The 25007-nt window shown below is 41.1% G+C and overlaps 2 protein-coding genes across 4 annotated transcripts in view; one reads left to right on the forward strand and one right to left on the reverse strand.

Moving 5' to 3' along the window:
- The window catches only part of dnm1a (dynamin 1a), a 43905-nt gene extending 29932 nt beyond the window's left edge, over nucleotides 1–13973 (reverse strand). For both annotated transcript variants that reach the window (XM_034546679.1, XM_034546678.1), the window contains exons 1-9: nucleotides 13813–13973; nucleotides 4490–4563; nucleotides 3916–4065; nucleotides 3577–3780; nucleotides 2855–2953; nucleotides 1702–1862; nucleotides 1423–1565; nucleotides 1213–1348; nucleotides 83–150 (exon numbers count right to left, since the gene is read on the reverse strand). In XM_034546679.1, the coding sequence (XP_034402570.1) occupies nucleotides 83–150; nucleotides 1213–1348; nucleotides 1423–1565; nucleotides 1702–1862; nucleotides 2855–2953; nucleotides 3577–3780; nucleotides 3916–4065; nucleotides 4490–4563; nucleotides 13813–13973 (1196 nt within the window). The remainder of the gene's footprint in view (nucleotides 1–82; nucleotides 151–1212; nucleotides 1349–1422; nucleotides 1566–1701; nucleotides 1863–2854; nucleotides 2954–3576; nucleotides 3781–3915; nucleotides 4066–4489; nucleotides 4564–13812) is intronic.
- A 795-nt stretch (nucleotides 13974–14768) lies between these two features.
- ciz1a (cdkn1a interacting zinc finger protein 1a) lies at nucleotides 14769–24993 on the forward strand. 2 transcript variants are annotated; one of them, XM_034546551.1, is made up of 16 exons: nucleotides 14769–14843; nucleotides 15358–15606; nucleotides 16821–16948; nucleotides 17120–17364; nucleotides 18126–18243; nucleotides 18429–18516; nucleotides 18709–18818; nucleotides 18940–19019; nucleotides 19255–19482; nucleotides 19947–20077; nucleotides 20194–20275; nucleotides 20393–20506; nucleotides 20615–20731; nucleotides 20924–21002; nucleotides 21126–21247; nucleotides 21535–24993. In XM_034546551.1, the coding sequence occupies exons 2-16, from the start codon at nucleotides 15440–15442 to the stop codon at nucleotides 22378–22380; spliced, it is 2655 nt and encodes an 884-aa protein (XP_034402442.1). In that variant the 5' UTR covers nucleotides 14769–14843; nucleotides 15358–15439; the 3' UTR covers nucleotides 22381–24993. The 2 variants fall into 2 exon arrangements, with proteins under 2 accessions (XP_034402442.1, XP_034402441.1); XM_034546550.1 differs by having other exon boundaries at nucleotides 14788–14956.
- The last annotated feature ends 14 nt before the right edge of the window (nucleotides 24994–25007 follow it).

Below are 25007 nucleotides of genomic sequence, written 5' to 3' on the forward strand. Positions count from 1 at the left end.
GAGAGAGAGAGAGAGAGAGAGAGATGTGAAGTAAAGAGGGAGAGAAGCAGGGGTGGAGGGGTGAGTTGAAGGGTGGACATGCCTGATTCCATGAATGTTCTTGATGGCGTAGCTGATCTCCTTGCGGAGCTCTTTCTCATCAAACTCCATCTGCAAACAAAACAGAGGCCACATGGAGGATTAAGTATATTAGTATACATTATATATTTAATTTAATTATTCCATTCTTTATTTTCAAACACTGTGTTAGCTAATAACAAGTCACAATACATTGTTAAGAACCATTAGAACACATATACTCTTCTTTTTTTATTTTGCAAACCCTGAACACACTTCCTCCCCCACAGATTTACATTCTGTTGAATATACTGTATCATTGGATATATAAGCCGATCTACTATATTCTTACCGGCTCTGTTTTTATTCAATATTTAAAGTACCTGATTTATCCCCACTTTCCCCAACAAAGTTTCATATTTCCTTAAAAGCATGTATTCAAAACATATAAAACATAATAATGTTATGAGTCAAGCTTCTGGTTTGGAAGCAACCTGCTCTGTTCTCTCAGTGGGAAACCAACAGGGAATTATTCTGAGGCCTCAGTCACAAGAAGTACGATTTATATCCTCAGAGGGAAGACGAAAGAGGACGGGGAGAGGGATGAAAGGAGGTAGGGAAAGGAAGAGACAGTAAGGTGCCGACTGAGAGAGAATGTGAAAAAGAATCGAACATGTAAAACGGGGGTTGAGGTAAAAGGGTTAGAGAGAGAGAGAGAAGTTGATGGAGGTGGATGAGGGGAGGGCAGGATCGGGGTAAAGATGATGTGAACAGAGAGGATGTGGCGGAGGGATAACATTTTCTGCTGACTACACTAGCTATAATGCCACACAAATAGAAAACAAAAGAATGAGAATGACAAGTTCCCACAAGTACCATGAATGTTTTAAAGGGTTTCTGGGCTTCATAATCTGTTGTGCATAAATATTTCCAGCTACACTGACGTGTTTTTTATTGCAAAAAGATTTAGTCAATCCCTTCCATTACTTCTTGTGGTTTGTACTATATTTTGAGGTGTAGCATCCAAAAAGAAAATATTGATGCAACAGGGAACAGTCTTGCTTTAAGCTTCATCCCCCAGTCTTTCCCTGATCATTTCCATACAGTCTCACAAAAATAACAAACACACACACACACACACACACACACACACACCTTGACCAGTTCAAAGGGGAAGCGTTCATGGAAGATGCGATTGATCCTAGCACCACCTGACAGCTCAGCTGTGTCAATCTGGTCCCCGGAGCCCTCTATACATTTCTCAAAGTCCACAGAGAACTGCTGCACCATCCTGCAGAGAGGCAGAGATATCAATAAAGCTACTTGTCTGTTTCTATCTCACATTCTTCTCCTGTCTCTACTCACTGGAGCAGAGCCTTGGTCTTGCGAGACGGATCGTCGGGTCGGAAGTTCTTGTATTGCTCCACCTCCTTCTCGATGGAGAGAAGCTGACTCTGAAGCTTGGCCCGCAGACTAGGCAGGGTGTCCCGGATGTGGTTGGTCAGTTGCTGTGCAGGTCAAAGGTCAGAGTTAGATCACTGTGAATATGGGGAATTTTTTAATTAGATTGCTGGAGATACAGCTCCTATTAATGGACATGCTACAGTTGCCTGTGACTGACACTCTTCTTGCTCTTTGACACACCTGATTGAGCATTTTCTGCAGGTAGGGAGTGCCCATACGGTCGGCCAGGTGTCTATATCCAGGGTGGGAGAGGAAGAACTTCCTCTCAGCGGCCATAGCAGCATTGATGTCCTTCCTGCCATCTATGTCCTTCTGGCTCCTGTTCACCACACCGATGTAACCTGGACAGACAAGAGTCACACAAACATTTATAACACGGTCTGAACGTCTAAAAACTAGATCTAGCTCTTTTTCTTAATTTCTTGGGATTTTTGAAAGCAGACTGGAACAGATTCAATACTTGTGGCTTGACTGGAAGATAGCATAGTCTTGCATTAGGGCAATCTGGGATTGTGCCAAAATCTTTTTCATTTTCTACATATGAACTGAGTTTGAACAGCCAAACCTAAAATGAACATCCCCTCTAGCACCAAACCTTTTAAAATTGTGTTTGAGAATGCTTAGCTAAGGAAAACCACATTTCAGACATGGGATACAAAAAAAAGAATATAGATAAAGGATGAATAGAGGAGAGAACGGAGGGGAAGGTGGATGATTAAATGTATGCATGTGTGTGTCCAGGTTTTTAGAGAGAACTAGGAGAGTTCAGGTAACACAGACCCTATTTCACCTCCCGTTAAGTTTTCTCATGCATCACTCGGTTAAAGGCTGTTTCATGCTCTATAACTACAGCAACTGCGAGCCAGCAGCCTTGTAAATGTGGACAGAGAGGATTAGACAGAGAGAGACGAGGAGTACAATGAAGGAGGGGGACATAGAAAAAACAAAGGACATGGAAAATATTTAAAAGCACATGCCTGGGTCTTAACCAAGTGCAAATGGAAAAGAAAAATACCACATCAGCACATTGCATTAAAGGGCAGCTGGCAACATACACGCACGCTCTTTTCCAACACAGTGATTTTCTCTTTGCCTCGGTTGCTGCTTCTGCTCTTCAACTCTTCCACCTTGTTGTCTGTCTTTTGATTTCTTACTCAGGACAGTTTAATCACACACACTTTTCCTTCCTTCACTCCGTCCTTTTTCTGTATTGTTTTTTTCAGTGTTTGGCTGCATTAAACATCTTTGAGTACGATCGCCTCACTACCACAAGGGGGAAACAGTGTGTCATAGCGAGGCCCCTGTAGGAGTGTGTCAGGGTGTGTGGGCTCACCCCTCCTGAGCGGGAGCAGCTTATTCTCCAGGATGTCCTTAGCATCGGTGCCCTCGTCCATCAGGTCCAACTTGGTGATCACACCGATGGTCCTCATACCTATATGCACACACACACACACACCACCATGATGATCAATCCTGAGAATGGAACTGAAAACTAAACAGAAAATCATTTCTAAAGCTGCAAATATATGATGCGCAAAACACCCACAAACGCTGATGCTTGTCGTATTATTATTACATTACATTACATTAAATGTCATTTAGCTGACTCTTTTATCCAAAGCGACTTACAATAAGTGCATTAAACCATGAGTACAACTCAGAATAACAAGAATCAAGAAAGTACAATTTCTTCAATAAAGTTAAACTACAAAGTGATATCAGTGAGAGCCATTTAAGTGCTAGTAAAGTGCTACCACGGCGCTACCTTCCCTATTCAAGGTATAGTCGAAAAAGATGTGTTTTTAGTTTGCGACCGAAGATGTAGAGACTTTCTGCTGTCATTATCATCAGCATATTTAGATAATTTAGTTAAGAAGTTAAGGAGAAATATCACAATATAAACATATTTCAGCACAAGAAAAAGTCCTGCACTACAAGTTTAATCAAAGAAGTAGTAGTAACATAAAAAGTGTGTGTGTGTGTGTGTGTGTGTGTGTGTGTGTGTGTGTGTGTGTGTGTGTGTGTGTGTGTGTGTGTGTGTTTGTGTGTACTCACCCTGAGGGTCGACCTCTTTGGCAATCTTTAAAGCATCAGAGTTGGCCAGATCAGAGTTGGCCGGGGAGACGGCCAGCATCAGGCAGTTCTCCTTGGTGACAAACTGCATCAGCATTTCTCTAATCTGGGCCTCGATGTCCGCAGGCTGGTCACCCACCGGCACTTTGGTCATCCCCGGCAGGTCCACCAGGGTCAGGTTCAGCACTGAGAGAAGAACAAGGAGAAAACCAAGCAAACTGAAGAGAGCTTCTCAGAATAAAAACATTGTTGCTGTGAGACATGCAGAACAAGTCGCCCCAAACTAGTATCTGTGTAGAAATAGAGTTTGGTCTGTCTCACCATTAGGGGAGTAGACACGCAGGTTGATGGGCACAGACGAGATGCCCTTGTTGGCCCCGGTGACGCGGTCGGTCTCTGCCTCGATCTCCTGCCGGACCTCGTCAAAATCTACGAACTTTTTGCCCTTACAGTGAAGGAACTCAGCATATTCTGGAAGTGATGGTAAAACAATATATATATATATATATATATTTGTTAACCTTTTCACCTGGAAAATAATGCAGATATTCTTACTTACAAACACACACACAGGCAGTTAGATGTGGCCCTGTTGTATTAGCCTCTAGTTGTGTGGCACCAGAAGTATGCTGATAGTCAGCAATTTCTGTTTGCAATGTACCCAACGGATTTATAGACAACTATCACTGGATTATTTTAATACTGTAGAAAACAAAACAAAAAACATGATGGTTTAGTCCAGAGGGAAGAGGGTGCCTGAAGGAGCTAAAAGATGTGTCTTTACTGTTGTCTCTTCCAGGAATAGACAATGGTAATTATTTGAAGAGGAAAAGGGTTCTGCTGAATGTTGAATGTCGAAAATCTCCATAAATGTTTCTGGGTAAGATGTTTTTACCTGTGGGACAGTTCATCAGCTGCAAAACCAAAGGCCGACGAGTCACAATGCCAGAACCACGAGGAAGGAAATCCCTGTGAGACAAAAAGCAAGGAAGATGGTCAGTAAACAACAATGTGGAAGGGACAACATTTTAAATCACCAAATGACAAAAAGACAACGGCGTCAGTCAGTGTCAGTGACTCCTGAGGCTTTGGGAAGACTGGACTTAGGTGCAAAGTACAGACAACACTCAACTGTAAATGTGTGGGTGTTTGTGTGAATAGCACAATGCTGAAATCCATTGAATCCTCACAGAACAGCTGAGGTCCCACCAGGCTAAATTAACGTTTGATGTACTGCAGGGTTTTTTCATGGTGGTACATATGACAGTGAGGGAAAATGAAAAAAATATCAAAAGGTTTTCCTGGATTAACCCTGATTTTTCTGTCACTATCAAATAGCGAAACTGAAAATAAATATTTGGTTGCACTTGAAAAATTATATATTTTTTGCTCTATGAATACATTTTGATTATCATAATTAAATTGCATTCAGATAGATGTTGATGGATGATGATGTGACTATTCACAGTTGAAAAGCTCTCAGGGTTGACAGGCAAATATAAAGACAAGTAGAAACGCTACAAAGCTGATAAACGACATTGCAGATTAAAATGTGACAGGTCTATTTCATTTTTTGAAAGCTGAATTACTGAAAATGACAACAATTAAAACAGTTATTTAGAAATAAGTATTTCCTGTCTCGTTATTCTTGCAAGTTCTGACCATCTTACGCCTGACCTCATAACACTATCCTGGTGTGTCTGAGGTGTAAAGTGTGTCTCTGTTTGTCAATGCAGATGTGTTTGTGTTGTTTTTGTTTTTTAAAGAAATTTGTTTTCCTTGGGGGTGTTAAGCTGCTTATGCAACATTGATGTGTGCGCGTGCGTGTGCGTGTGTGTGTGTGTGTGTGTGTGTGTGTGTGTGTGTGTGTAGCAATAACAAGGAGATGTTGGAGACACATACTGTAGTTTTCAATCTAACATTGCATACAAGCAATTTGTTAGCTTGACTTGATTGACATAATTAAGAATACAACGGGGCCTCTGTTTGAACCTGAAGCAAAGCCTGAGGCAGTTTGAAACTGCTTTTGCTCAAAACTGTGACCTGAACCAGAAAAAGCTAATTCAGCAATTAGATGTTCAACATGAGGATCATATTTGTCACTCTGTCCCTGTACTAAATATCATATATATTTTCTGTGTGCAATCTTTCTGAGCGTATACAGTGATATTTTGGAAGTACAATACATACACTCTGCTCAAAGGAATAGTTCTACATTTTGGGAAAATTCTTACTCTGCTAAAAAATAAGATAAAGAGATCGATATCGTGACAAATATTAAGCTAGAGCGAGTAGCAGGTTAGCTTAGCTTAGCATGACGGAAACGGCTAGCCTGGTTCTGTCCAAATGTAACTAGTCCACCTACAAGCACCTCTAAAGCTCACTAAATAACACACTGTATAGAGTAAGTATAATTAAAAAAATATTTGATGTTTTACACGGTATTGGGTACAAAGAGGGCACTGGTATCGGATCAGTACTAGATATCAGGAGATCGATACTGGGAGAGAAAACCTTGTTCTTTAAAACACAACATAGGATGAAGTTCGTAGGTATTCAAATAAAAAAATAACACAATTATTATTAAATTGATTGGACTATACATGTAGGAGCAATTTATAACCTCATAAAACAGCGAGGTTGCTGAGTTCTGCAGATTTCCTAATTCTTTCCCAACCTGCAGTGTGTCACTGAATACATGTAGACAATATGAAAAACAAGTTTTAACTCTGTCAGTATAGGCCTGAAAAGACATCCCAGCTACTGTTTGCTAACCCTCCACAACCACGACACTGACCACAGCACCAATAGGGAGCTCCACCATTGTTTCAATGTTTGTTGTTATAAAGCAGCCTTTTACAACAAAGGAAACCTGCTCTCTCTCTCTCGTGTGTGTCTGTCCATCTGCTGGTCTACCTGGCTACCAGTGGAAGTACGTTTGTGTGTATGTGGCTGTCCCCCTCTCCCACTTGGATGCCTTTTAGAGAAGACAGATGGTGTTGACGGCAGGTCTTACTCTCACTTCACTCCCCCTCATCTTCACTTAAAACTGCTCTCAAAAGATTTCTCCAAATGAGAGGAGAAGCCATGGCCAAAATCAGCTTTTTGCAAACACACACACACACACACACACATGCATGTAGATCGTGTACACTGCCACAATACTAGAGAAACAGACTCTCTATTCACTTATCATTTACCTAATCCTGCCGAGAGGGTGAGAGTGCCTCCGCCCGCACCCGCCTGTGTTTTCATCCCCCCACTGTGAGGTGAGGAATGAAAACACTCACACGTGTGTGACTGCCAAAAGAGAAGAAGAGAACCCCCACGAACAGAGGAGAGACATAAGGAAAGCCAACCGGCCAGACAAGGAGAACTGAAGATATTCTTTGAAACGGAAGGATTGATGATAGACGGCAACGGAGAATCTAAGAGAGATTTTAGGGCGACATCAAGATACCTTCAACGAGCACTTATATACAGTATAAGTGCACACAGTAGTCAGTGTCTGTCTAAGAGCACTTCACTTCCAACAGAAACAACTTTTACCCACTTCATTGTATGATTACATCCAGTAAGATCTTCAGTTTGATGGATCTAAATGTGCCTCTGTCTGTCTGGGTCAGTTATGGTTGGTTGATGTGATAATATATACAATTTTGCCACAGTGTTAATATTGTCACAAATATCCTTTAAATTTTCAGATGTATTGGGTCATTTTTGGTTATTTTGCAAATCAATAAGCAGGACAACTTGACAGAAATTGTGTAATTGTATATCATCAATGATGATTTGCCTCTTTGTTATGAACTGTACACATTTAGTGGTGTACAAACAACACACAGTGCCCACACAGCGATGACCTATTAACTCAAGAGTTCACAGTTTTAATCAGTACAAAAGGGCGTCACATATAAAACAGGCTTTACGTGCTTCTTTAAAGAGTGGGATGTAAACTGTTTAGGTTTGCCCCGTTTATAATAATAAGTCTAACAACTCGACACGCTGCTCTGTCGGTCTCTTCATGTGTGTCACTTCACGGACGATTCCCAGACACAGTCAGACATTGGGCCTCATCTAATCCTGCTCTATTGCACGCAGCAATAACAGCTCTGACATTAGTGAACCAGCACAGAAAGGCGACTTTCCATCCCAGCGGTGTTTGGGTCTTAGATAGATGAGACTTCTTTTTGGGGATGAAGTTTACAACCACACATTGCTGTCAGCTGCAGTTGTATATCCAATGAAACGGTTGGTTGCTGGATGGTGGACATCCAGATTAGACCAGAGCCAATGGGAGGATGTGTTGCAAGTAAACTGCAGCCCAAAGAGAGATTACAGATAATCCTCTGTATCAGGACAAATGGTCTCCTCTCATCTCACTGCTTTCTCAATCTTACTGTGCCCATAAACATAAACATAAATTTGGTACTAATCGGAGCTAAACTTCCAATCTACCCATTTACAGCTTAATTGTGAGGATCTGCCACTTATATTTGTCTTACATGATGGGAAACTTAATGTCTTTGATTTTTTGAGTGTTGGTCAGACAAAACAAGGACTTAATTAAGGTCACATTAGGCTTTACGCAAACTGTGGAGGGTCTTTTTTTACTATTATTTGACATTAGACCAAATGATTAATCAATCAATCGAGAGAATAATTGTCAGATTAATAGATTATTAATATATTACAGCCCTGTTGCAGCCCTAACATCAATCATAGGACAAATAGATGCAATGTGTAGGGACTGTTGAGAGTACCCATTTCACAACATGTGTTAAAGTCTAGTATTTCGGCTTCTGAGGTGTTTTTCCCTCGGATTGATCTGACTGACGCACTCTTTTTCAGCCTCCACCATCCAGGGACACATTTGATTATGTATGAATATATTGTGTTTATTCTCTTTGCTGAGGTATGCCGAGATATTGGTGGAGACAGCTAACACTCGCAACCCCAGAGAGGTCAAAACCGTTTGCCCTTTCCGGGGTGCAACACACATCCAATCATGATCTGATTGATTATAGAGGCAAGCACAGGACCACAGAACAGCGCCACCCAGTGTACATATATAGTTACATTTTCATTACCACATTTGGCTCTTACAACATGTATTTGTTTGCCGACGGATTATTTAATTAATTTTTTTAAACCAGAAAATTAGATATTAGTTAAATAGTTTTTAATTTCCAGAGTATTTCCGTGCAAGAGCTGCTAAAAGACTAAGAAACTAGATAAAGATAAATCCCTCCATCCATTTGCAGTTGCCAGTCAATCCTAGAGCCAAAGATAAATGATTGTTATCATACAATTGAATGTAAATTGTACGCCAACCTTTACAAAATTAATTGGAGATGCACCAAATAAACAGTGTCTCTCTTTTTCCCTATTATTACGACCAGATTTCTCTATGGTACTTTTCCAGGATTTCAATGGAGCACTTTACTGCTCTTGTCGTTCACATGAGTGAAGCTGCTGCTACTCATCATAATGCTTCCGGCCTTCTCTGTGTTATGCAATACATGAAACCAGCTATATATCATTAACTTAATCTCTGCGTGAGGATTGGAATAGTGATGGCAGCAGGGAGATGAAATCGTCTGTGTTGTAGTTTTATGTTCCTGGTGTGTGTGCCAGCAGCCTTCACTGATGATAAAAGTGCTTCAGTCGGCTAAGCTGAATAGCATCCTCCTCCTCCTGGGTTTGAGTCCATCCCAGGTGAACCTCATATAGTTTGTAAATTTACTAATTTATTCTTGTTCCACTATCAGTTTTTGACCCCTACATCCATCAAAGTAATCATTGCAAAAAAAGTGCTCTTCTCCAGCACCGTTTTAAGGGACTTGAACAACCATAAATTGATTTGTGCTAAAAATGAGGCCATCCTCCAATCAGGTGTGCATCGACAAAAAGCTGTTTTGGTTGCTTCGATAATCCACCTTGGTGACAATAAACTGGGGTACCCTTGACTCCATCATGATGTGGATATCATACAAGGAAAACAACTGGAAAGTGATCATCTATGTATGTTCAGTATTTGTTGTATTTTAGGCGGAAGCAGCTGTAGTGCTGATTTAGTATCAGCTGTTTTTCAGAGAGCTGTCCATGGTGCTGAAAGTGATTTTATTTTGTTACCATGCTGTTGAGAACGTACACTTTGTTTCTGTAAACATCCTGCTGCATGTTGTAGAGATAGAAAACTCTTACACTCATCTGCATGTGTTTTCTGTGAGGGCCTTTCTTTGTACCTATCTATTGTTTATGTCATCAACTCAATCTGATCAATAAAATACAACATTTTCAGTACAAATATGTAAAAGAAAACTAACTAACTGACTGAAATGCTTCTGACCCATTTTCAGAATTATGATATTGCAACATAAATGAATACAGCTGGATACAAACATATAGTATAAGTAAAATATGAAGACATTATTGTACAAAAGCTACTACAAAGATATTTACTCTAGAACTGCAAAACCCCAAAAGAATAAATGTCACACTGTTTAGGATGTTGAATTTTGTCAACATGTGGTCAGACATTCCCACCTCCACCTGCACAAACAGGTTTCATCCAGCTGACATGGACTGTGTTGGGCACTGGAGACCAGTACAGCTTTGTTTGTGCTAATTAGACTCATGGGAGGCGAAACAACTGACTGGTGACAGATGCAGGATGGGAAACTTGGGGTTGTGCTCAGTTTCAGATTAGTGAAATATCTTCTTCACTGTTAAATCACAGGCAGGCTGATGGGACACCACCAGAAGATGGACGTAGAGGGATGCTTGAACTGTGTGTACAGGTATAACAGATCTGGTGATCTATCTATCTGATAAGTCGATCCAAAAAGAATGATCATGTGCAATATCTTTGGCTGTTTTGTACTGTTTTGACTCTTTGTCTGTCTGCACTAAATTATTAGTTGCAGCCCTAAAAAGATAACCAACCGCTCCAAAAATAAATAAACATATATCATACTTTATTCTAAAATGCTGAATGCTATTCATTGAAGAAGAAATAAAATAAGAGCAGTCCCCAAAGGCAGCTCAACATGACACATGACAGACAGAAAAATGCATGAATGAAAACAATGAATCAAGACAGAAAATATTGCTTCAGAAAGCAGCCTTTGAGATAAATTGCTTGATAACTGTGTGTCTGTGTCTCTGTACTTTTAGTTTAACTTTGAGGCCTTGACTTGAGCACTTTTATACTTTAAAGCAACAAAGCACCTTTGAGGTGTATTTAAACTGACTGAGACAGAAAAGGCTGAGAAGGGGAGATTGGACTGAGGTGATAAACAGAGATGTGAGCAATGTCAACAAGTGGGCTTTAGACAGTAGACTCTCTGTAAGGAAAATTATGAAAGCAGGATCAAAAACCCTGACGGAATAGATCAATTTGATTAGTTTCCATAGATATACTCTAATACTATAAACCCAGCATATCTCAACAGCAGTCTAATAAGAGGCCTACTGTCCTTGTCCCTGTGTCACACATGCCAGGCATGCATCAAGATCTAATCCAGCAGAGAGGAAAAAAATCATAAATAATAAGGAAACTGCTTTTAACAATGTTTATATCAATTCTAAAGTTGCTCTTTGGCTAAATTCCATATCAGCTAATGTCTCTGTGCCATTTAGAAGTCTTCTTGGTATTGATTGTCTGTGCTAATAGTAAGCAGTGATCGTAAACAGAAGGAGAACAATGCTGTTTGTTTTGTATTAAATGTAAAAAGGATTAAACAGGAAGCCGTTCAATAACAGTAAAAAAAAAGAATTACTGTTCAAGTAGAAAGATTTCTTCAAATGGCTTTCGGAGAGGCGTCGATGTGAATTTCTGAATAAGAGACAGAGAGGGGAAGATGGAGATGCAGAAAAGAAGCAGTGTGACATGTAAACACACAATACAAACGGGTTTTGCGTGTGTATGTTGGTTTAGGAAAGATAACACAAAGACAGTGGGCCACTGGAGGAGCATGAGGATGGGGAGACCTGATTGACGTCACTGCAGCTGGACCAGGAAAGCACAAACATGAACACACACAAACGCTGCCTGGTTTTACTGACACGTACAAACAAACCATTTGACATCTGTATTACTGTTAAATGTCCTTGTCGTAATATTTCAGTTTTTCCTTCGCTACTTCCTGTAACGGTCGTGTAAACCACTGCATCCCTTGGGTAAGGCAACGTAATTAGGCACAAGCTGTTTCCATGACTACAGCTGGGTGAGTACAGTAAAATGTGTCCTTCCTTAAGAGATTGCTTCATCAGTGTTTACTCGAAACTGTTGTTTTATTTAACTGATGTTGAAAAAAGGCCTCGTCAAAAAAACAATTGACAATTGTAATGTGAAAATGCCGTCAAAGCACTGTTTTTGAAATTACACTTGTGAAAATATTTGTTGATTTAGGATATGTTTAAAACTAAGTACCGTACAATAGCTACAAATGTTAAGAACACTTAAGTTTAGTTTGTTTTATAAGTTCCAGTGTGTATTTCTGATATTTAAGCGTAATCATCTTTAGATTAAAGGGGAACTCCACCAATTTGACACATCAAAGTGTGTTGCAGGTTTTCGGGGGTATAGGCTACTGTATTGTATGACGCCTATTGTAGCTTGAGAGTGAGATGTCTAATATCTGATCAATTGCCTTCAGGGAAGTCACTTGAGGCATCGATGAGAGCTGAAAACCGTTTGAAAATGAAAAAGTCTAGAAGGTGCAGAGTTAGAAGGAAGTGACCTTTCCAGACCTCTGTGGGTTTTGAAGAAGAATAAATTGTGTAATAAAAACAAAACAAATGTGGTGCTTCTGCCTCAATTTTCATTATCTTTTTTTAACTGTCCATTGTGAGTGCAATACTAAATCTGTGGAGTATTCTTCAAATTCCCACAAGTGATATGTCTTCCACAGGCATGACTTGTAAACAGTGGGCATGCCTCACTTGCTACCTGTTAAAATGTGAATTATCACTGTGGCCATGAGGTGAACTATTTTACTCTACTGTCAAATAAATGTAAGAGAATAGATTGAAGGCAAAAAAACAGCTGCTGCACAGATGGATCCCTCTCTGTCGGATGTATTACATTTGTCGTGTAATAGCAGGCCTTGTTTAGTGCGACAGAGCTGGCTTGGAGCCACAGTACGGATACAACCTGACCTTGCTTCAGCAGGAAATACTGCTGAATCACACACTCGGTGCATCCAAGAGATTTAAAATCTATGAAACCATAAAAAAAATCGTCAGATGAAGTGAAACACAAGCTACCGGGCTGACAAACAGTTAGCCAGTGCCACCCATGTTGTTGCATGCATTCAGTAAGCTTCACTAGCGTAAGCACTGGCAGACAGATGGATGAGCTGAGCTGGAAGGGCTCAAAGCTCAGGTGGACTCTCTCCCTATCTCTCTCTTTCTATCTCTGCAAGGTCATATACTGCAGCAAAACAGATCAACTGTGTTTCCTTTGTTTTGTATCATCAGCAGCAGCAGCTGAAAAATGTGCATGTTTGCAAGACTGAAACCTCTCTCCACACACACACACACACACACACACACACACACACACACACACACACACACACACACACACACACACACACACACACACACACACACACACACACACACACACACACACACACACACACACACACACACACACACTCACTCACTCACTCATTTGCACCCAGAATGTAATAGCATGAGGACTACAAACGGTTGCACTGCCACAGAAACAAACAGCTGCCTGCATCTAACTATACAGGAAGTCAGCGTATAAACTAACCCTGCCTCTGTGACAGACGTCATTGAATTTATAATGATAAACATGTGCACTGTTGTGTCATTTTCGACAAAACTATGAAGCTTAGAAGCTGACTTTCCAGAGGTGGTTTATCATATAAAGTCATTTAACAGCAATGTGTGGTTTCCCGGATGCATCAGTTAACAGATGTACTTCACTTGGGGATTTATGTAGGCCGAGCAAAAATAATCTCCTCGCCTCGGTGTTGTGGCAGAAGAAGTGATAACACGATTACACTGGTGAAAGGTGTAACGATTTGGACCGTTTCCACGATGCGCGTGTGGTGGATTCAAACCTGCCCGAGAAGGGGGGGATGGGGATTGAGATGTGCGTGAGGCGTAAAATGAGAGCGACTGCACCCGCTTGCGTGATGCACCAACATGCATTGCAGCCTGTAAAAAGCTACTTACTTCCCGACGAAGTTCTCCAGCACCGAGCTCTTGCCCGCACTCTGGCCGCCCACCACGGCGATCTGGGGAAGGTCCAGGTTCGCGTTCTGCCCGATGGCGGAGAAGGCATCCTGCATGCGGTTCACCTGAGGAATCAAATCCTCCATTCCCCGGTTCCCCATCTTTGCGATGCAATGAGTAGTGTATCTTGCTTATCAAGAGCAGGGAGGTTATTTCTTACTTATGTTTTCCCCTTCGCCCCTCCTCGCCAACCTCGCGTTTTAGAGGGCGTTTTTGGACTGCGCTCACTTTTCAGTTTGCCCCCTCATTGACTGCGCCTCCTCGGTGTGTCAGATAACCTCCGCTATGGGAATCTCTCCACCAGCGAATATGCAGCCTATACACTCCTCTCCACCAAGCGCAGCAGGGGAGGGGAGGATGAGGATGAGCTCTTGTATTTGCCCAGGAGAGATCTCTGCAGTTCTCCACACACGCCGCTCGGTGGTGTCACTGCTTTACTTTCACTGCGTGTCACATTGTTCTGTTTACAGCCCCACTGAGCCCCACTTATTTTACTGAGACTCTTTTGAGTTGAATCGTGTTTTAGTCGATTTAGAAAGGTGCATGGAGACGGGAAATTTGGCATCCACTTTTTAATGTTACAGATCTGTCCATGGTGCTGAATCTGTTAGCACCGTGAACAGAGGCCAGGGGGCACTCTAAAGCGTTTTGTGTGTTGTTTTTTATAATATATATATATAGATAGATAGATAGATAGATAGATAGATAGATAGATAGATAGATAGATATAACACGCCAGCAATATGTACTAGATAATGTAGTATTGTTATAGATAATGTAAAATGTAGAACCTTAAAAATACTAACTTTTATTAAATTCCCATGACCAGTAGGGTTTGAGAATGAAACAGACCGTTTTGATGAGTACGTTAAAAGCTTTTCTCAGTTCCTCAGACCACCAGCAGGAGGCGACAGGGTGCACTAACATCACTCTACTAGGGACGCTGGTGGGGGGTTACTGCTCTGCTTTATGTGAGTTGCACCGGGACTGAGAGCACGTATTCAACCTTGCTATGATTTTAGTTGGATAACCTTCAATAATTACCACTTTACTCGTTGAGTACGTCGTGACATCTATTGCTCAGGTAAATTATAGAAAGTACCCGAGGAGGCGCAGCTGGTTTATCTGCGACTTAGCTAACGTTAGCTGGTCCGATGCGCTGCTAAGCTAACTTTTTGCTAATGTAGCTTCTTTAATTTCTTAGCAGGTGTAGCTCGTTCGTTTACTGCCACAAGACTGAAATAACGTTCCGCTCTCTTCAGAAAATGTGAGCGAAACGAGTGAAGACATTTAAATAAGCTAAGAAAACAAAAAAACAACAACAAGTAAATTGTTGTTAGCGCACTTGCTAGCGCGAGCTAACGTCAGTTGACATCCCGAAATCGGACCTGTTGTCTCAGAAGGTGCGCATTGTTATTAAATGTGTCTTTACAATAAAGAAATCAGGCACACCATAAACATCTGTTTTTGTTCCCTTCCATCCAGATATATCTTATTTTAAGGAGAGTCACTTCGCAGCTGCTGGTCGGTCCCCTCGCGGAGTAACGGAGGTCGTTTAAAGCCCGTAATGTTCAATCCACACATCCATCAGCAGCAGCAGCAGCAGCAACAACAACAGCAACAACAGTTTCAACAGCACCTGCGGCAGCTACAGCAACTTTTCCAGCAGCAGCCTCCTCCACCTCAGCCGCCTCCTCGGCACCATGTCGGCCATCACCACCACCAGGGACAGCGGTAAGCATGTGAACTCAAGACCGGGGATTAGGCCGGGCCCTCCGGGTGTGTGTCTCTGTGTGTCTGTGTGGCTGACGGTAAGTAAGCGTCGACCTTTGCCAAATACTTCGGTGTGCGGTATGTCCATTCAGATTTAATATATGTCCAGCTTGCCTCTAAATCAGTCCGTTGGTGTACGTACGGGCGCTCAGCCCAGGCTGTGATTTGTTATTATTGTATCTTTGAGGTTATCCCTAAATCAAGAATCTACTACACAGTAAGCAACACAGCACTGGCATACTCTTTGTAGAAATGTAACCAAAGATAACTCCAACCTGAACAACGCACATGTCTCTCTGTATTAGATACTCATTCGGTAAAACAGTGTAATGTGAATCCTTTATATAAAACATTGGGCTATTGCCATGCTCTGTTATCTGGCCTGCATAAAGGTAGGGTTGATGAACTGATTAGAGACTATATAAAACACTTCATTCCCATATTACTGGCCAACTCTTTTGTTCTGTTCTTCATGTCTAGTAAAACCCTGTGGGTCATGTTACCTAAAGTCAGCTTTTGTTACTCCATCTTTAATCCTTTTTAAAACTCAGGTCAGACAATACAGGCGTCTTGTTTATCCTGAGGATGAGCAAAAGGAGCAGCTAGTGTAGCTCAGACCAGCCCTCCATATTGTACCTGTTATCTTTGACATGCTGTCATTCGATGAAACCCCTTTTAATGTTTGGTCAATTGGATATTTACTTTTTCCCTATAAGATAACAAAGTTTTAAAATTCCAATTTTTGTTCAGTTGATTTTAGCATCTCATTGTATCAGGTTATTCTTGAGATTGTTTTTAAACACCTGTTGTATGTATTGAGTAATGCATTGTAATTATGTGCCATAAGCAAATCAATACTTAAAATATCTTTGAGCCAAAGATACTATCTAAGGAAAATTACTTCAAATAAAAGCCAATCCATATCACAAGCTGTGACATAGTTATACATAATCATCATGATCAAGAAAAACAACATGGACAGCTTGTGTTTAAGAGAACCCTTGTGTGCAGGTGTCCATTTCAAGTTGATTGGCTTTTCACTTGCATCTCAAAATGTTACAGTTGTGTAAAAAATAAAATACCTGGCTTGTAAGAAATATAATCTCTCTGAAAGTGTGTTATTTCTTGAGAAATGATGCTGCATGTTTATTTACTCTTGTTTATTTGTGGTGCAGATCCATTCCTGGTGCTCCCCAGGCAGCCCCTTCACCCAGGATGGTCAACATGTGCCAGGCCACCCAGACTACCATCATGGCCCCCAATCCCATGCTGCAGGGGGCCCTACTGATGCAACATATGCAGGGTATGGTTTAGATAATAATGAAAAGACGGCAGCATTCAGAAATCATAAGGAGCCGTACAAGTTATATTGGACATTTCCATCATGAACATCTGTCTCTCAAGAGGTTATGTTTTGTTTGCTTATATTTCTTTCCTTAATTGTATGTCTATTCCATGCTTTGCTTTCATCTAGGTAACATGCGGGGCTTTAGGATGGGTGGACAGCAGTTCCGTCAGTTCTTCACTGCTGGATCCAGGTCGTCTCTGCTCGGGCCAGTTCCCATGGGCATGTCCATGAAGTCCCCCATGATGGGATTCCCAGCCTCTCGACAGTACCACCCGCATGCTCGCTACTACAACAACAACAACAACCACCACAACAACAACAACAACACCACCGCAGCAGCCTCTACCTCCTCCTCTTCCATCACTTCCGCAGTAATTACAATAGCACCATTCTATTGATAATAATCACTGTGTAGTATTTCTGTCAAACTATTACACTACACTAGTATTGCACAATTGACAAATTCAACCAGGTTTGACTGACTCAATCTGAAGCAGCGGAAATGTCCTTATCGTGATTGAAGTTGATTTCAATGTAGCCCACTCAAAGAAAATCAGGGTTCACAACTGTTTGACGAGCATCAAATCATTGTTCAAGTATTAAAATTCAACAGAAGCTTCAATGTAATGAAGGAATATATGACCCAAATGTAATAATATTGATTAATAATTTCAGCTCTGAGTGGATGATTGACAGATAATCAGTTTTCCATTTTAAGTATTTTTTTTAGAAACATACATTGATGCATGTAAATGTAGACTGTTATGATAATATACTAAATACCTGGGTTTTAAAAAGTTGATTTGACAGAAAAATCAATCCTAATATTTCCAAATAATTACATTTTCTGGGCTAATTGGTAAGGCCAACATGTATTGTTTTTGATGGTAAAATGGATGAGAACTTACACAGGTTGATCAAACTCAAGTACTTGTAATAGCTCTTATTAAATCTAACAACATTATTTAAGTCACAGGTGCAATTATCAATTCTTTGTCAACATACCTTGAGGTACACATTCAGAATGAATTATATCTAGCTCTAAACAAATCGTTATTGTTTGTGCTTTTGTTAATATATCTTATCTGCATCTTTATCTCAGACTTGGATGTATATTTGTCTCTTTGTGTAGGACACTGCAGCTCGCCAGACAGACAGAAAGAGGGACAGCGAGCAGATGGCAGCAGGGAGCACAGACGACCAACCAGCTGCTAGCAGTACCAATGAAGCCACTGACAAGACTATAGCAGGTAGCGCTTCAATCCAACCAGCACTGGAACATGCTTATAGGTTAATGTGATGTAGCGTGTGTTGAATGTCATATGTACTCTTAAAATTTCTTGGAGACGATCAATGGTTAACATTTGTTTGTAGATTATGTTTTTCTGAACGTGTTTGTTTACAACTTTACAACAAATTATAATTATACCCACAGATGGTGCTGTAGGAGGAGTGGATGAACCCACACAGCCCGCCGAGGAGCAATTTGAAGAACCTGTAGTCAAGAAGCAGAAGACAGATGAGTAGGGAAAACATTTTGTATAACTACAACTGTAGTTCTGCTAGAAAATCTTGACATCCAGCGTTGATCTTATCCATGATAGTTGCAAAAGTATCAAACCAAAAACTGTAAATGCAGGGGGGGGGCACAGTATTTTACAACAACCTCAATATTTGTTATTTTGTTCTTCTTTGACTTGCTATTTTTCTCTCAGGTCAGAGGAACCCGAAGAACAATGTGTTGCTGAGAATGTCACTGTTGCAGATATAGATGGGGAAGTTCTGTCTTTAGGATCTAGCAGCAACCCAGACAGCCAGCCTGAAGGTAAAACTCCCAGAAAGTAGATGGTTCATTAAGCAGTTATTAAATCCAAATGTAATGTAGATTAGGTCAGATGAAAACTCGCTCTAATGTGTGGTTTCTTTTGCCTTATTTGTTTCCCCAGACTGCCTTCTTCTGGAAGAAGGATGCTCCACGGGGGGATCAGATGTTGTTGAGTTGCTGGAGGAGAGCATAGCTGCTGAGGTGAGAGGAGCCTTTATTTAGGATGGTCAGGTCATAGACGAAATAATGTTAACACTAAATGATACATTTCAAAGTAACTAAATCACTCTCGCAAAAGCTACTGGAAAGGTGTGTCCTGTTGGGCTCAATACTGGTTGCATTTTTCAACCTCCTGTGTAAAGTATATCTCCGTCATATCTCAGTTAAATAAATGTAAGGCACTAGATTAAGTTCTGGTTTTGCGACCTTTCTATAGGTGCACAGCTGCTTGTTGGCCCCGTCCCCATCTGGCAAGCTGATTGAGGATGACCAGCAGGTTGATTTACACTCGGAGGAGATGCCACATGGCAAAGATGCCCCTTTGGTTTCACCCGAGAACCAGGAAGAAGAAGAAGAAGAAGAAGAGGAGGAGGAGGAGGGTGTCGCGGAGGGCAACAACAAGTTCTACTGCTATCTCTGCAGCATTACCTGCCACAACCAGCAAGTAGGTTGAATGTTCTCACACATCAAGAGACATAGGAAATGGTGGAATTAGGTGTGTGTGTGTGTGTGTGTGTGTGTGTGTGTGTGTGTGTGTGTGTGTGTGTGTGTGTGTGTGTGTGTGTGTGTGTGTGTGTGTGTGTGTGTGTGTGTGTGTGTGTGTGTGTGTGTGTGTGTGTGTGTGTGTGTGTGTGTGTGTGTGTGTGTGTGTGTGTGTGTGTGTGTGTGTGTGTGTGTGTGTGTGTGTGTGTGTGTGTGTGTGTGTGTCTGTGTCTGTGTCTGTGTCTGTGTCTGTGTCTGTGTCTGTGTCTGTGTCTGTGTCTGTGTCTGTGTCTGTGTCTGTGTCTGTGTCTGTGTCTGTGGGGGGAGGGAGGGAGGGGTAAATATTTGCCGGTGTTTGTTAGGAATTTGCAAAAGACTGAAAAAAAGTTGTAGCAAATTTATTTAATATTCTCTCCTTTTTTTCAGAACTTCAGGAGTCATATGAACAGTGTTTCCCACCAGCAAAGGATGATGGAGATCCAACACATGAGCAATGCTTGTCTGGTCACCCTGCTGCCACGAGTGCAGGAGTCTCTACAGGAAGCAAACAAAGATGGGTCAGTTTAAAACACACACATATGCATTTGCTTTGTGTGTTTTTATTCTTTTACTTGGAGAGAAAACAATTCATTTAATAATAATTATAATTCATGTTCTTCTGTGTTTTCTGCAGAGAAAAGAGGCCCTGGTGTGCCACCTGTCACACCCACTTCACAAGTAGCATCATGGATCACCGTCGCACCGAGGAGCACAAAGTAAAGCCGCTCACTTTCATTGTGTAAATGTTAAGTTGAAAACATTTTTAAAATATGCAAACGTTGCTTTACACTGATTTAATCTCAATGATCTGGTGTCTCTTCATCTCTCCTCAGCTTGCCAGCAGAACAGCCATCTCCTCCTGCACAGTCTGCAAGAAACACTTCAGGACCTCCCAGACTTTTGTGGCGCACTTGCAGTCCCAGGAGCACAGACAGAAAGTGGAGAAGGTAAATGTGTTCATAGTGATTTTAAAACCATTACACAACAAGCAATTAATTTCCCTTATATAATGAGGAAATCAAATATTCATGCTGAACTTGCTTTTTGTTCACTAGCTCCAGGAACAGGAGGGCTGTGAGGCCTTAGGCAAGCTGACTGCCCTGGACACAGACGGCTTCTCATTGGAAGAGTTGGAGTGCACTGAAATGGAGGAGGAAAGACTGAATGAACAGGTGATTTGCATATATTTGTATATTTTTGTTTGTATTTGCATTAAGATTAATGGCCAGTGAGCTCTACGTCTCAAGGTTTTTCTAATTTCAACATCACTTTGAGATGAGATCTGAAATAACACTATTAGTACTCATAGTTGGTGCATTTGTTATAGTACAGTTGTTTACTGTGTCTCTGGTGACCTGGTGCAGGATGAATTGTCCTGTCTTGAAGAAGTGACTTTGAAGGACATGGCCAGTGATGAGCAGTATGACTCTAACACAGTCTACGGTGAGTGACGACAAACTCCAGATTGCTGAACATTTCATTTTGTTGTCTTCCTGCATGTTCCCGTTGTTTGGATTTAATGTTAACATTGGTGTGACATTTAATCTTGAATTCCTTTTACCGCAGGCTCCAGTTTTTTTGTTCCAGTAACAGGTTTTATCTGCAGACTCTGCAACAAGTTCTATAACTTTGAATCGTCTGCCCTACACGTCCACTGCAAAACAATGAAGCACTTCGAGAACCTCAAGGTTGGTGTTTGATGACTTCACTTGCCTTGTTTTCACAATTAATTAGGACATAGGTTTATCTGGAGCGAACTTATTATTGTTCTACTTTAGTATATTATTACTATTTCTATTAAATTGCCTTATTTATTGTATAATCACAGCTTCAATCCAAGCATGCATATACTCTTTATGAGCAGGTGTGTATTTATTTGCATATAAAATGTAGGCACAACAATGTGGGTTATCCTTGAGGAATTATATTTTTGTAATTCAAATTTTGAGTATTTGTGTATGCTTTCTCTTCTCAGAAGTACAGAGAGTTGCTGAGTCAAAAGAGGGAAACTGTTGAATCTTCCAGAGAGTCTCTCCTAGCTGCAGACAGTCTCAGGCCTATAACAGAAACCACCACAGACTGTTCGGTTGAAAACTCCCTCTCTGATGACACTGGTTTAGTGACAAACCTAAACTCCATGCAGCCTATCGTTGCACTCAGCCGAGTGGACATGCAGACAGAAAACCAGCAACAGGAGGAACATGCAGAACCTGACCAAAACTCACAGGACTCCATCAGCATCTCAGCGACCAGCACAGGCAACACAGACCAAGAGCTCAGCCTCCACATCAAGGAGGAAGAGAGCACACCCCAGAGCTCTGTAGTTCTGGAGAGTCCAGCTGAACTCCCTGCTGGTAGCGGAGAGGAGGCAGAGGCAGAGGCAGAGGCAGAGGCTGTGCCAGAGCCAGAGGCAGAGGCAGAGGCAAAGGCAGAGGCTGTGCCAGAGCCAGAGGCAGAGGCAGAGGCAAAGGCAAAGGCAGAGGCTGTGCCAGAGCCAGAGGCAGAGGCAGAGGCAGAGGCAGAGGCAGAGGCTGTGCCAGAGGCTGTGCCAGAGGCTGTGCCTGAGGCAGAGGCTGTGCCTGAGGCAGAGGCTGTGCCTGAGGCAGAGGCTGTGCCTGAGCCAGAGGCTGTGCCTGAGCCAGAGGCTGTGCCTGAGCTAGAGGCCGAGGCAAAGGCCGAACCCGAGGCTGCAGTTGTTGTTGAGGATGCGCATGTAGAGGAGGAGGAGGAGGAAGAGGAGAAGGAAGCTCCCGCTGTCCCAGCAAAAAAGAAGGCAAAAACCACAAAACGCAGGTCAGGGAGGGCCACAAACAGACGCTGAGTCAAAGAAAAGATGTGGAAAGAGTGGAAACCCTTAGGACAGGATGTCAATATTTTAAGAGGTGCTTTCATGAAACCGAGACCAAGAAGTGAACAGCTCTGCCTCTCTCAATGTCAGAAAGTCTAAATGAAGCACACACCAACAAATAGGAAGAATGATGGTACCTCAAGGGTGTAACATGACTTATTTGATGCTCTCCCAGGGTGGGAAATTAACACCTGACATGCATGTTAAATCAGTGACAGGTGGGTAAGTATCTTAATATTTGCTCCCAGTGAGAGAATTGTTGCTCTTGAGTAGTATAATTTCCAGCCTCACCTATTTAGATTACAGCGATTTAAAATGAGATCATTAAAACGTAAGTACATGTAACAAACCCTTTTTCTTCCATAGTTACTATTTTGTAAAAACTGCATTAATGTTTCCTAAAATATTCAAATGTAAATGAGAAGCTATTTGTAGTGGATACCCACTAAAAAAACATCACCAGGTGAAACACATGCTGTGTCCCAATTCCACAATTTAAAATATAAGCCGGTTCTGAGCAGATAGCATGTTGAATTGATGAGTGAAGTCTACTCTAAAAAGTAATTCGCACCGATCTGCCACAATGCATTCCACACATTGTGAATGAAAATAAAACGTTGGTTAAAAAGGGTTTGTTGGCGCCCCAGGTAACAACAACTGGATGGATTGCCATGTAATTTGGTCCAGACACTCCCAGTCAGGATGGATTGTAGTAACTTTAGACGTCCCTTCACTTTCCATCTAGCGCCATCATCGGCTCAACATTTAAATGTATTAATACTGTGTTTAGATGATGAACATGGTAAACATTCTACAAACTTTAACAGCAACATGTTAGCATGTTGACATGAGGTTTTGGCTCAAAGCACCAGCATGCTGAAGTTCAACCTCACAGAGTTCCTAGCATGGCTGTAGACTTGTTTGGATAATATTTGCAAAAGCAGTACACCACCACACTAATACTGTATTCAAGTAGAATGGGATTGGGACACACGGATGTACAATTATAGAAGCTAAATGGGCAGATTTAATATATACAGTATTTAAGGTGTATGACATGAGTTTTCTAAGCATGCAAGAAAAAAGGAAATATGAGAAATCCATATAATTTGTTAGGTGGTCCCTCAGCTGCAATTAAAAATCAGATTGTTTCCCAACTTTCTATTAAAAGTACTAATTAACTATTAAAATGGCTGTGATTTCTTCTGGCCCTTAAATTAAGCTGGGTTTAAGAAAATAAGGGGCTGGTAGATCTTCTATCTACTAGTCTATGAAACTGGCTCACCAAAAAGTTAATTTCCCACCCGGGTGTCCTCAAGGATCAGAAGGTTGATTGTCAGATTTGTAATTCTCTAGCCAGCTAGATGAAACGATAATTAACTTAATATAACCTTTCAACATTGCTTACAACTTAGCACCTGCAATGTAGAATGTAATGGATTGGAGCAGGTGGTTTAAGGAAAGTGTTGGGATGGGACTTTGGCTTGAGTTTGGATGCTGAACCTTGAAACTGATCATAGCTTTGTTCAAGGCATCTCATTATCCGTTTTATTTTTAGACATTTTGGGTTCCAGTTGATGTTGTGTTTTGAGCACAATAGTTGTCAGCAGCTGCGGCCTTCTCACTGAAAGTGTCAGAAATTGGAAATGTTTTTTTGTATAATTAAATCTTTAAAATGTGTTTGGTTTCAACACGATCTGTAGGAGCTGGATATAGTATTGAACACCTAGCAACAAAATGTCTAAAACCCCTTTTACATCTGCGCACAATCGTATGGAAAAGAAACCCTTGTATTCATGAAATGTTAAACGCGCTCTAAAATAATGTTCAGCTCAAAAAGCTGCATTGTGTGCATTTTGCTTATTTTGACATTTGAAAGCTCCTCAGTTAGCAGGTATATTGAAAAATAAAGTTCCTTCCATTTCATTTGACTTACAATGCTTTTAGTGGTAGTTGCTTGTTTAGTCCAATTTACCATTGCATTGATTAGTTTTGTTTTGTTTGCTATATGCACTGGATAGATGGAATCACAGTTGACTTCATGAAAGGAGTAGAAATCATGAAAAGTCTGTTGGAACACTTCATCCTTGTAAACTTCAAACTCTTGATTTTGAGCAGCAGTCTCTTACAGTAAATTATCCCAGTTGCCGATTTATACAAATGCATAACTATAGTTTCAGCATTAACAAGGCTTCAAGGCTAGTGTGCTGTTCTGGATACGTTTCATCCTCCGTATTAGAGAAGGATATTTTAAACCACAAAATTGGTTGGCTGATGCATGTAGAAACTTTTGTAGTCATAGTGGCGACTGTCACATGATTGGTACTGCATCATCTTGTGTCTGAAGGAACGAGGCATGAAGCTGTACTTTGAGAGCAGGAGAAAAGGACATGTAAAGGATAATTTCAAACAAAGCTGTATGTTTCTTATTGTATTTTTATTCCGCTACTGACTAAATTGAGATGAACAAACAGGTGTTGTTTTCTAACTGCTGGAAGTTGTATGTATTTTGGGATTTTTTGTTTTCAGTTTGTTTGGGGCGGGGGTCATTTTAATTTATATTAAAATGTCTTGACAATTCCCACACTTTGGCTTGGTGG

This window comes from Cyclopterus lumpus, chromosome 12, assembly GCF_009769545.1.
Source record: "Cyclopterus lumpus isolate fCycLum1 chromosome 12, fCycLum1.pri, whole genome shotgun sequence".
NCBI lineage: Eukaryota > Metazoa > Chordata > Actinopteri > Perciformes > Cyclopteridae > Cyclopterus > Cyclopterus lumpus.

What these genes read in the sequence shown, in the direction of transcription:
- ciz1a (XM_034546551.1), top strand. Translation starts at nt 15,440, where the DNA reads ATGTTCAATCCACACATCCATCAGCAGCAGCAGCAGCAGCAACAACAA. An exon ending in AGGAGAGCATAGCTGCTGAG is followed by an intron (nt 19,020 to 19,254) that starts GTGAGAGGAGCC and finishes ACCTTTCTATAG; the next exon opens with GTGCACAGCTGCTTGTTGGC. An exon ending in AGCACTTCGAGAACCTCAAG is followed by an intron (nt 21,248 to 21,534) that starts GTTGGTGTTTGA and finishes TTCTCTTCTCAG; the next exon opens with AAGTACAGAGAGTTGCTGAG.